Below are 12,522 nucleotides of genomic sequence, written 5' to 3'. Positions count from 1 at the left end.
GGGAGAGGCTGGCTGCCCTGTTCCATTTTAGCCAGAACTAAAACTCCTAAATGATTTTTAAGGTGGATTATAGATTGCCCTATGGTACTAATGACTGTTCATTATTGGGATTCATTTTTGGTAAGTGATTCGTGGCATATGCTTAACTTGTACTTTTACTAAAAAAAATCTGGCATATTTTGTACCAGGTAACTTACATTTCTGTCATTTCAGTTACACGCTTTTTTCCCCCCGTACAGATGAGGTGTTCACACTCCTCCAGAGCTTTGCCATGTCTGCTACCGAGAGCGTTTCTGATTTTATCCTCCGACGGCTTACCATGAATGAACTCAGTAGTGTAAGTACTGACGGAGTCACTTTCCCTTCTTCTCATCCGTATTTGAGGGATTACCTACTGGCAGGCACTGTATGAAATTGAGAAAATCAATGTGATATTTTCTGGAGAAGCTGCCTTGGGAAGCAGAAAAAACTCTAGGATTCAGAGTCTCCTCGTTCCATTCCTCCAGGTCACACTGAGGCCTTGGGAGAGTCAGGCAGCTTTTCTGAGTCTCAGCTTTCTCATCCACAAAGTGGAGGTAATACACGCACTCCGCCGGGGCCGAGAGGTCTGAGGGGTCTGACCTCGCTGGGGTGCTTTGGGCATTCAGGTGTTTGGTCCTGGCGTCCAGAGAGTGGGATTTGGCAGGGTTGGGGCGGAACCAGGTGTCAGCTCGGGTCTGTTTCTAAAGCTCCGTAAGCGATTCCGGAACACAGAGTAGATAGTAGTCGGTCTGTGGTGAGTGTCCCTTTCTGTCGTCTGCACTCTCCACGTGCTTTGTTCCAAGACTGCTGAGAACACCCAAAACTAATAGAGCACTGCATGTTAACTGCCCTGGAAGTTTAAAAAAAAAAGAAAGAAAGAAAGAAAGAAAGAATTTTCCTTTTTCTCAAGAATATTTTGAAAATGCGGATTCTTATAGAAAAGCTTATTCTTAATTTTTTTTTTTTTTTTTTTTTTTGGTTGAAATCGCTAGGGGCAAATGTTGAAACTTTAGAATCAGGAGATTGTTAATAAAATATACTTATTTTAATTTTTATTAGACTACTCAGTTAAGTACATGTGTTTGATAGGCTCGTGAGCAGGTGTGAAAATACAAAAAGGCAAGTTCTGTACTGAAGGCACTGAGCTGTGGTGGTAGGACGGCAGGAACCTGTGGAGAAACCGTCCTCTGGCGTGGGGCATGTCAACTGTAACAGCTTTTGATCGTGGCTTTGCTCTACCTACATTTCCAAGAAGTCGTTTAATAAGTAACTCTTCTGGTTTGTTTTGCTTCAACATCACTTTATTATCATCAGTATTATCTTACCTCCTTTTTAGGGAAATTTTCAGACACACACAGAAGAAGTATAATGAACCTCCATATACCCATTATAGAACATAACTGTTTTTGTTTGGAATTTGATGCTAAAAATAGCTTTAAAAAGGGGAAGGGTTCATGTGATTGTGTTTAATAACTGCTCTCAGGGAGGAAAGCCCTGGTTTGTGGTGTCTGTCCATTTCCATGGCTGACTTCAAGCTACAGACATGAGGCCCCAGCATTGGGGAGCGATGATGGGCCCTGGTACTTGCTGCAGGCTACTCTGGGGGCACCTGTCCTCGGCCCCCCAGGGAGCGGCAGCCGCCACACTCTGAACCTGTCTCCCGGCCTCCTTGGGTGCCGCGGAGTGTGGCCTCTGTCCTCTTCCATCTCTCCAGGACCTGACTGTTGCTGGTTTCCTTGCCTCCCGCCCCCCTCCCCCACTTTCTCCCTCATGTTCTCAGCCTTTCCGTGTCTCCTGGATTCTTTTCGTGAGCCCCCAAACGGCTTTGACAGTCCCTTATCTCGAGGAACCCACTCTCTTATTCCCTGGGCCCTCCAGCTCCTCATTTCCTTCTCCCCGTAAGCTGAATCTATAAACACACCCCACAGCTCCGTTCTCACCTGGTTTCTGCCTCTGTTCAAGCCTGGAAGTGGCTCTCTCTGAAGCTGTCAGTGACTCCTTTGTTATAAACCCGATGGATACTTTTCAAACCGTGGTTTTCTTTTCTTTTCTTTTCTTTTTTTTTTTTTTTTTTTTTTTTGGTGAGAGAGAGAGCTAGAGCGAGAACATGAGCAGGGAGAGGAGCAGAGGCAGAGGGAGAAGCTGGCTCCCCACTGAGCAGGGAGCCCGATGCAGGACTCGATCCCAGGACCTTAGAATCATGACCTGAGCCAAAGGCAGATGCTTAACCAACTGAGCCAGCCACACGCCCCTCAAACCATGGTTTTTGTGACTCCTCAACCCTACTGGACACACCAGCCATTTTGCCCTCAAAACACCAGCCATCCCGAGTGTCCCTGACACCCTCTTCTCCTAGGGTGGCCCCATCGCTCTGCCATCACCCCCATCTTCCCTTCAAACGTGCATTCTCTACTGGAGAGCCCCAGACAATGGAGCTGTAGAAAGCATGGCCTGGGCCCTTCTTCTTTCCTGTTCTTCCCGTGCGAGGCGGTCTCAGCTGTACCCCCAGCTTCAGCTGTACTGGGGACCCTGTGTCTCTCTCCACCATAGGCATCTCTCCCGAGCTCACCGTCCCGTCAGCCGGGTGCTCTTGAACAACTCCAGTTGCATTTCTCACACTGAAGCCGTTCAGAATTGACCCCCTTACCATCCCCTTCTCAGGACTATGCCGCCATCCAGCCTCACGTTTAGGAGTCCTCTCTCGCACTCGATCCTTGCCTGCACTGCTGGCAGTCCGTCTTCACCAGGCCCCGCGGTCGTTACTCCCCATCTGTGCCGTGTCCTGGCACCTGGCTATGTGCTGAACATGTTGTGGTCGCTCAGTAAACACCGATTAAATGCAGGAGTCATGTGCCTCCTGGTGTCCTGAAAGCCTGTCGAGGATACAGTAGTTGGTTTACTGATAATCCCTGGGGCCACCACTCAAGGCTAGTCTGCTGACCATACTTTGTCTCAGGTCTTTGAAAAACCCCATAGTGGGTGGCTATTACCCTCCCCGTTTTGTGGATGAGGGATCTGAGGCTTGCAGAGGCTGGGTCACAGAGCTGGCGGGTGGTAGCGCTGGACTGAACCCCACGTCAAGTCCAACTCACAAAGACCTGTGTTTAATTCTGTCTCTCCCACTTACCAGCTCTGAGATGCTGGCTGAGCTGTTGAACCTCTCCCAAACTTAGTCGTCGTCTTAGGAAAATAGGGCTATAACCTTCCTAGTAATAATGGAGGATCGTAACCTGCCTAAAGCAAAGGCAGTAGTCCTTGCTCTCATTGTTATTGAGGATCTGTTGGCCCTGGGATGTAAGAGTTGGTAGGACATAGTTTCTGACATCCCGGGTCTTGTGGTCAGAGCGTGAGCTGGATGAGTGATCTGACATGTGCTGCTGTTACACTGAATGCAGAGTTGCTGTGTAAGCTCCGAGAAGGGGTCCTTAGCTCTGCATGGGAAGGTCATGGAGGGCTTCTCGGAGGAAATGACTTTTTCTCTCAATTCTTAGTACTTTTAAATAAGGTTATTTATTTCCTATCTAAACTCTCATAGTTCAGTAAAAATGACAGACCCTGCGTGTTAAGTGTTATTGTTTGCCTTTAGGTTTCAGATCTGGATCGTTGCCGTTTATACCTGATGGTATTAACTGAGCTTATAAATATCCATTTGAAGGTTGGGTGGAAAAGAGGCAACCCCATTTGGAGAGTTATTTCTCCTCTGAAAAATGCATCCATCCGGCATCTTCAAGAGATAGACAGTGGACAGGTAATCCTTTATTCAAGATGTGTAGTTGCGTTGAATAAGGCATACCTAGAATACAGATTGGATTTATTAACGTTCTGATATGAAAAGCATCAGCTGAAATTTAAGATAGTATTCTTTGTTCATAATATTTGAAGATTTGGACTCCTGTGGGTATATGACAAAGGTACGGTGATTTAAGTCTTAAAACTGTTCAGATACAGTGGATACAGATATAGTGGATTTGCACTGAACTGAGTCTTTGCCCAAATACCAGTAAGGGACACTTTAACATGTCTAAATACATGTATGACACCTGACATATATGTGATATGTGACATATAACACATATGCAATATATAACACATGGTGTGTATTAATACATCCAGCAACCCATATCCTTGACCATCTACCTTGTTGTCTACCCTGGTCTTCTGCTGCCTCTTCCCTTCTCCCTCTCCTCCCTGCAGTGCCATTGTGCTGCAGCGTGTCCCCAGCCAGACTGTCGTGAGTGCAGAGCCGGGGCGCAGCCTTGTCCCTGAGGCTCGTGCGGGGCTCCGAGCTGCTGGGCTCTGTCGCTTCTCCAGACACGGCGTACAGGCAGCAAAGGAGTTATATACGTGATGCCTGAGCCTCATTTGTTTTTTCTTAACAAAACTTCACCAAACAGTTAAGGCTCATCCATAGGAATGCATCCAAATGTGCACGTGAGCAAGAAAACGGCTGAGAGGTACGGCTTCCCGTACACGCAGAGGTCCAGTAGGCAGCCGCTGTGTCACAGACCGCTTCCAGGAGCGCACCGCCCCACTGACGCGGTCGGACGGTCGTCTTAGTTGGAACGGCTGAATTTTTATCGCCCCTTTAAACTTGTTCACTGCCATGTGAGGTGGTGACGCTGATGGTCTTGGAGTATTGGGTTTCCTTTTGTTGCCTCTGACGTTCCGTAGCAGGCAGGGAGAGGGGAAGGCGGGCGGGAGGCATCCTTCGCCAGGGCACTCGGGTCCCCACGGTTAAGACTGGCTCACATGAAGTAAGAGACAGGTGCGTTTCCCCCGCAGGAGCCGACCCTTGCCAGGCAGATCCAGAGGGTCGTTAGCATGGCTGCCTTGGCCACGGTGTGTGAGGCCGTTGACCAGAAGCCGGAACTGCAGCTCGACTCCCTGGAGCCAGGACCCACGGAAAGGTTCCTCGCCTCCCTCCCGCTCAATCACACACTGCAGAAGCCGCACCCAGAGGAGCACAGCAGGTGTGTCTGCCCCGGCGGGCCGCGCACGTGGGAACGGCACCTGTTTGCCAACGTTTAAAATTTCATTTTTGTTTTCGTTGTTGAGATGATGAGTGACTGCCCGGTCGTGTTCACAGGGTGTTGGGAAGTTGAAGATGATAATGTACTCCAGCATCTCTGTTGCTGGACAGCCGCAGACATTACCGCGTGCCGTTCTCAGTTAACCACTTACGGGGAAGGGAAGTGCCTACATTCAAGTAGTTAGGAAGTTGAGATTGTGTGGTCTCCTTGCTTTTTGTGGGACAGGATCTTAAAGAGCGACTGTGACTTTTTTCCTTGTAAGGATCGTTACTCTGTGCACAGGGAACTGAGCCCGACTTCAAGGAGCAAGGGATGGTGACTGTCTGTTTTGTTTCAGTTTTTCTGAAGACTCGGCAGCTTCCCAAGGATGGGGGAAAGTAGTCGCACAATATATTCATGATCAGTGGGTCTGCCTCTCTTTCTTGTTGAGAAAATACCACACCCTTATACCGTCGTCGGAGGGTGACGTTCCGGATCCCGTCCTGCCTGCTGTTCAGATGCCGGCGAGGACCCTGCAGTCCGCGCTGGGAGCCCTCACAGTCCTGCCTTCAGACCAAGTCTTGCCTGTGTTCCACTGCATGAAAGTTCTGGTTCCCAAGGTACGTTTCGGTGAGACGGGAACTGAGGAGTAACTGTAGGACCCGAGATCAGTTTCTGAAATGAAGTCGTTCTTTCATATTTCCTTCCAGCTTTTGACCTCCTCTGAATCACTCTGTGTAGAGTCTATTGACATGGCTTGGAAGATTATATCTGCTTTAAGCAACACTCAGCTGATATTCTGGTCTAATTTAAAAGCTTTTGTTCAGTTTGTTTTTGATACCAAAGTTCTGACCATCGCTGCAAAGATCAAGGGCCAGGCGTATTTCAAGACAAAAGAGGTAAGTTTTTTCACGACGGGGTAGGATGTAAATTTGCCATCTTATCATCTGTAAGTGTGCGATTCAGTACAGTTGAGAATGTTCATATTGTTGTAACAGGTCTCCAGAACTAAATTAACTTGAACTAAAACTCCATCCCCATTAAACAACTCCCCTTGCCCCCCTCCCACAGCCCCTGGTAATCACGATTCTCTTTCTGTTTCTATGACTTTGCCTGCTTGAGGTTAAAAGGAGGTCACTTTTTGTTTTCTTTTTAATTTGTGTGACCTGTAGCACACGGGGAAGAAGAGAGTTACATTTGTAATTGTGTATTAGATTTGTTATTGTGTATTCATTCTTGTAGTCCACAAATACTTTGAACCTTCTCCAGGGTTGTGAATGACAATAAGCGCTGTCATGGGTGAGCAGCCGGGGGGGCCTCGCGGACTCTTTGGATGCATATGATGCTTAAGCATTTTAAAATTAATAGCCAACTTTTAAGAATTGGGAAATTTGCAAGCAAATCTGTATTTCCCCTTCTCTCAGAATGTTGGAGAATTGGATGCCCTGGCCACCTGCTGGCCGTTCTTCGGAACTTCCCATCCAGAGAGGGCATGCCCCTCCTACTTCCTCGCTCAAGGGCAGTAGGTCCTTGACTCCAGGATACCAAAGGCAGACGGCAGGTGCCATTTGCCCCCCACATTTGTGCTGTTGCTTTTCTTGTATAGAGAAATATTTCTCCGAACATAACCTTATCAAAAGGTCCTCCTGGTTCCTGGTGGCGTTTGCATTTACAACCACTGATAGTAGGGAGCCTGACGTGGTGGGTGACGTCATGCCTAGGAATTCTGTATACCTCGTTACCCAAAGGGAGAATGGAAGGTAGAGTCCTTTTACTGCGCCGCTGACCCTGTGCACAGGGCACACAAGAGACCCGGGGTCTTGGCTGCTTCGGGGAAGGCAGGGGCGGTGGAGAGCACAGGCAAAATGCAGAGAGGACTGAAAATGTCAAGGGGGAATGTTTTTCCTCCCTTTCATTCTATTACTTTGGGCAGTCGTTTCTCCTGCAAAGTCCTGGAGGGATATCACTATCAGTAAAATTTTATTTAGTTTTATTATTGAGAAATGAAAAATTAGCATTCTGTGATTATTGATCATCTCACAAAATTTTAACAATCAAGATGTTTAATTTTTTATATGATGTGGTTATGTCGAAATTGTCATTTGAAGCCATTCAAGTAAGTTTTCAGCAACACTTCTTTTTCCTTAACTAAATGGGCCAAGGAATAAAATGACCATTGTATTTCATTCCAGATTATGTACAAGATGATTGAAATGTCTGCTATAAAAACCGGAGTCTTCAATACACTGATAAGTTATTGCTGCAAATCTTGGATAGTTTCTGCTTCAGATGTGTCCCAAGTGTCTTTGTCAAGTGCTAAAAATTATAGCGAACTTATCCTCGAGGCTTGTATATTTGGAACTGTGTTTAGGCGTGATCAAAGGTAAAAGATGCCATTATTTCAACCTGTCATAATTCATATTAAGAATCTACTCGGTAGAATTAGGTCTTTATTTTTAGGCTTTCAGTTAGAAGCATATAAAATGTTAATTAATTTTAAGTTTGGGGCTTTAATTTTTTCCCATCTAAAACCTGTTCTTTGTCAAATATTTTTTATGGGAAGACTTATTCAGGATGTGCAGACCTACATAGAAAATCTTGGACACGATTGTGCAGCAAACACGGTTATTGAAAAGTAAGTATGGTAGATTTTCCACATCTTGATATAAATGGAATATTCAAAATTTAACTTCAGATGAGAGATGTCCTATATTTGTTTAAATTTAATCAATGTTTACTAGTGATCTCTATAAGATATTGAAAGAACCTTCAAAAAGCATGTTAGAAATCCTATTCCCCTGCTAATATTTGATATAAAACTCCTTGCTAAAATTTGATAACCTTAAATAATTCCTTAAAGATGAAAAAAGTGAGAAGCAATTCTAACAGGACATTGGAAGATTTTTTTTTTTTTTTTTTTTTTTTTTTTTTTTACATTGTTACTACCTTCTTCATGGGAATAAGTAATAAGTGAAAATTTTCTGGGAGAAAAAGTTTTGGTGCCAAGTCCAGTATAAATAAGAGAATGACAGGGGCACCTGGGTGGCTCAGTCGGTTATGCGTCTGCCTTCCTCTCAGGTCATGGTTCCAGGGTCCTGGGATCGAGTCCCACATCAGGCTCCCTGCTCAGCAGAGTCTGCTTCTCCCTCTCCCTCTGCTACTCCCCTTCATGCTGTCCTCCCCTCTTACTCTCTCTCCCCACCGTCAAGTAAATAAAATCTTTTAAAAGAAAAAAAGATAAAATGTATTTGGGAAACATAAAACCCCATTCTTCTCTTTCATTTAGGTGGGGGCTGAGGGTCAGCACACACACCTCATTCTTTCGGGGGTGTCACAGTTCACCACTCGACAAGTCAGTATACCACACACAGAAGCAAAATTACCCCTACCATGCTTTTAAAGGTTCTTTTAGGATCTTACATTAACATTTTCATTTCTAGGATAAGACTATTCTTATGTTACCTCTAAATTAATTTTTTTGGAGCTTGTCCAGTAGCTATTTTTCATTTTATTTTTCCATGTAATTTTTAAAAATTTGTGTGTTTAGATGTTTATAAAAAAGATATATAAATGATAATTTTATATAGCTATCACAGTGTTAATCTGAGAGTCATAGTTGTGTTTTTAAATCATTTGCCACTATTCATTAACTTTATACATTTTTCATTGTTAACTGTTTTGATTTTTTGTTTTCTTGGCAGGTTTAGTATAGCAATAAAAGTGAACATTTTTAGTTGATGGTTCCAAAATACTTTGATTTCTACTAGACACACATTTTGTTGTTAGACTGTTATTCACATTTTAGTAGCTGGTGTGAACTTTGGAAATACTAAGTTTCACTGAATTGATCTTCCCACATTTGGACACAGAGCGTACTGGGAGGCTCAGAGCCCGTGGTGCTCCCAGGTCTGCCCTGGACCTGGAGAAGGTGCGGGTGTCTCGCATAGTAGAGACCTCAGGTGTCAGGTGTCTGTGCTCTTCTGTACGGAATTGTTTCTGAGCTACAATCATTGTTGCCTACAGAGAAGCACTCATTGGCCTGGCTCAGGTAGTGTGTGCACTGTTCTGCCAGAAGTCCAGGGGAATTTGCTCCGACTCTGTACAGTCTCTCCTTTTAAGATATTCTTTTGTTATCCTCTGTCATCCTGAATTGAAAAAGTACTATCATTAAGGAGGGAGCTGCTTTTAAGTTTTGAAGGGTTTTGATATTTTGAAACAAATGCTTGACATATTTTTCTGTTTTGAAAATGTATTAACATAGTTTGTCATTTTACATTTTTTTAGTACTAAAAGAGAAGACCACTATGTGAGAATTTGTGCTGTCAAATTCCTGTGTTTATTACATGGCTCAAATATGTCTCATAAGTTGTTTATGGAAGATCTTGCAATCAAGCTATTAGATAAAGTAAATATGCCTTATTTTACTTTGTTTCTGTGTAACTAACAAGTCAGAATCCAACATTTGCTCTGTATGTTGACACATTATGTAATCTAAACCTATTTTTTAAAAGATTTATTTGACAGAGAGCACAAGTGGAGAGGAGAGGGAGAAGCAGGCCTCCCACTGAACAGGGAGCCTGATGTGGGGCTCAATCCCAGGACTATGGGATCCTGACCTGAGCCGAAGGTAGATGCTTTACCAAGTGGCCACCCAGGACCCTAAACAGTTTTTATCAGGAAGAAACATGAGGTTTATGTTCCCTAGTTTTAGTTAAGTTTTGGTTAGTGATTATCCAACTCATTTGATTTTAGAGAAGAATGTTTTCCCTCTGCTGTCTAAGCTTTGCTCGGTGTATATCCTAGGGCCAGTCAAAAGCAGTTGTGTTTAGAGTGATATATCCATACATTATTTTGTGTAAGAAATGGAATAAAAAGACATAGGAAGTGGCATAATGTAAAGAATTGATTTTTTTTTTTTTTTTTTTGGTCTACCAAATCATTTATAAATCTGGGGAGAAGCTAGGAAGTGGTAAAGTCAAATACATTGCTCTCTTCTGAATTTGAAGCTGGGACAGGCAGAGTTCTGACTACTTTCTCATCTCTGGGCTCCACTGGGAAGTAACTGATGACCATAGCCCCCACTTAAGCCACTTGTATTCAAATAACAGTGTTCATCATGCATTTGTTTTCCGAAGGTAGCAGATCAGCTTCAGTTATAAACAGTCTGGGAAGTTTTTTGTTGTTGTTGTTGTTTTTTAATGTAAAAATCCCCCCGCCTTTTGCATCATTGGAGTCAGGGGAAAAACGTGTCAGGAAATAGTGCTTATGGATTCCCTAAGGATGAATGCTAGAACACAAAGATGTATTATAGTGAATATTGATGCATGATACAAAATATAAGAGTGTTTGGAAACAAAGTAAAGCAGAATAAGGAGGGAGAGCTATTTAGAGGGTCAGGGAGGGCCTCTCTAACCGGTGCCATTGAGTGCACCGCCAGTGAGGTTGGAGAATGTCCGGAAAGGCTGGTGTCCCCAGGCAAATGAGGGAGGTGCTGTCTGGAGGTGTGGAGGGACATGAGGCTGCCCGTTGGCCCTGAGATTTGGCAAGAAGGCTGTGTGTAGTCAACCTCTACAAAGACCCTTTCCTGGGATGGTGAGAATGAGGACCTCAGTGGAAGGGCTGAGAGGAGTGTGGCTGGGGAGTCAGGGGAGACCATGAGTACAGGCTTTACTCGGATGAGAGGGAGTGGCTGGGATGGGTCTGCAGGGGCGTGTTTGTATGTTGAAGTTAGTGATACAACAGAAGGGAGAAGGGATGGTTTTGGAGAGGCTGGCAGTGGTCACACAGGCGAAACCCTCGAGTAACCACTTCACATCCACTGGGATGCTTGTTACAGCAAACAGGCTGAAGATAACCAGCGTTGGTGAACATTGAAGTCATTATGCTAGGTGAGAAGACAGCCGTCCTCGAGAGCCACATGGTGTATGGTTTACAGGAAGTGTCTGGGGTAGGCAAATCTGTAGAGATCGAATAGATTCGTGCTGCTGGGTCAGGGGCAAGGCGAGATCGGGATGTGATTGCACAGAGTTTCTTTTCAGAGTGTGAGAATGTTCTGGAATAGATAGGGGTGACGCTTGCACAGCTCTGTGAATATACCAAACCCGCTGAGTGGGACACTTTGAAATGGCGATTTTTATGCTACGTGAATTGTATTTTTTTAAAAAATCTTTGAATAGTCTAGATTGGCTCCAATGTCCAATAGAACTTCTGGCTTTCATTAGGAGATGGAAAAGCAAAGACAGAAAAGTTATGTATTAGACACTGGCTCAGGCCAAGCAGTTGTTTTTAGAAGGTGAAGAAAATCGAGTAAAGCAACTAATAAAAGGGTAATTTGAAAATAAGAAAAATGAAAAAAAAAAAGAATAATCCTAGAGAAAATGGAAGAGGGTCTCATCCAGAATGGATGGGCTGGCTCACTGTAGCCAGGAGTGACCTCATCTTCTGAGCTAGAAAAGAGCAAGGTGGGTGGTGGCGAGTCGGTGTGAGGGAGGGATCACCAGGTACCCTTGTGTTCTGAGCCAGGAAGCAAGATTGTTTCTAGAGGGAAGAGGCAGGAACACGGTTGGCATTGAAGACCGAGGGGAAAGTTGAAGTTGTAGCAGTGATCTCAGTTAGAATTAGTATCGGGTAGTGCTTGAAGTCATTCTTTCCCACCATAGTACAGAAGCTGTGGGGGTGGGGATTACGCACTGCTGTGTCACGGCTTCAATGCTGTGTGTCTGACTTGTCACCTTGGAGGTTCTGTTTTGAGTCCATGGGTGGACAGTGTGAACCAGGAGGAGGTGGAGATGGTGGCCAGCTGGAGCGACCTTCAAGGACCTCCAGGCTCATGGGGTCTTCCCCACTCTCTGTTCTTTAGGTTTTAGCGAGGCCCGGGGTGGAGGGGTAGGTTTTTGTTTGCTTTTTACTGGAAACTTGCAAAGAGTTTAAAAGTAACTTTAAAAGGGATCCATTCCTGGTCCGGCCTTAGCAGCTACCAGCGATGGACAACCTTGTGGGGTCCACCTCTGACATTACCCCCAACCCACATTATTTTGAAGCCAATCCCAATGTCACTTTCATCTATAAATATTTCAGTAGGTATCTCAAAAAGATAAGAATTATTTTGTCCACCATAACTACAAAACGATTTTCACACCTGAATTTGTAGTTCCTTCATATTATCAAATATCCCATGAGTGTTTAAGTTTACCTGATTATTTTACATTTTTTTTCAGTTTCTTTTTTTGAAATGTGACCCAGATAAGGTCCATTCTCTGCCATTGGCTGGTTGAGATGTCCCTAAGTTCTCTTAATCTACAGACTCCCCTCATTTGTTTTAAACCGGAAATGTATTTTTTGGAGAAACCAGATTGTTTTCATCTTAGGGACTTCCTCAGTCTGGATTTTGCTGTTTGAATTTCCATGGTGCCCTTTAAGATGTTTCTCTGATCCCCAATTTTAGACAAGATGGCATTGAGATCTAGAGCCTTGATCAGAGGTAGGTTTGCTT

The 12,522-nt window shown here is 44.4% G+C and overlaps 1 protein-coding gene across 5 annotated transcripts in view; it reads left to right on the top strand.

The window, feature by feature from the left end:
* TARBP1 (TAR (HIV-1) RNA binding protein 1) overlaps nt 1–12,522 on the top strand; it is a 92,915-nt gene that overhangs the window by 47,619 nt on the left and 32,774 nt on the right. For 4 of the 5 annotated variants that reach the window (XM_047701327.1, XM_047701325.1, XM_047701324.1 and 1 more), the window contains 8 exons: nt 240–337; nt 3,608–3,769; nt 4,804–4,991; nt 5,389–5,650; nt 5,741–5,929; nt 7,223–7,413; nt 7,594–7,665; nt 9,315–9,435. In XM_047701327.1, coding sequence (XP_047557283.1) covers nt 240–337; nt 3,608–3,769; nt 4,804–4,991; nt 5,389–5,650; nt 5,741–5,929; nt 7,223–7,413; nt 7,594–7,665; nt 9,315–9,435 — 1,283 coding nt within the window. The remainder of the gene's footprint in view (nt 1–239; nt 338–3,607; nt 3,770–4,803; nt 4,992–5,388; nt 5,651–5,740; nt 5,930–7,222; nt 7,414–7,593; nt 7,666–9,314; nt 9,436–12,522) is intronic. The other variant, XM_047701326.1, reaches the window with a different exon arrangement.

Source organism: Lutra lutra, chromosome 14 (genome assembly GCF_902655055.1).
Source record: "Lutra lutra chromosome 14, mLutLut1.2, whole genome shotgun sequence".
Lineage (NCBI taxonomy): Eukaryota > Metazoa > Chordata > Mammalia > Carnivora > Mustelidae > Lutra > Lutra lutra.
The sequence above is the reverse complement of the archived record's forward strand: the minus strand, read 5'-3'. Positions and strand labels throughout refer to the sequence as shown.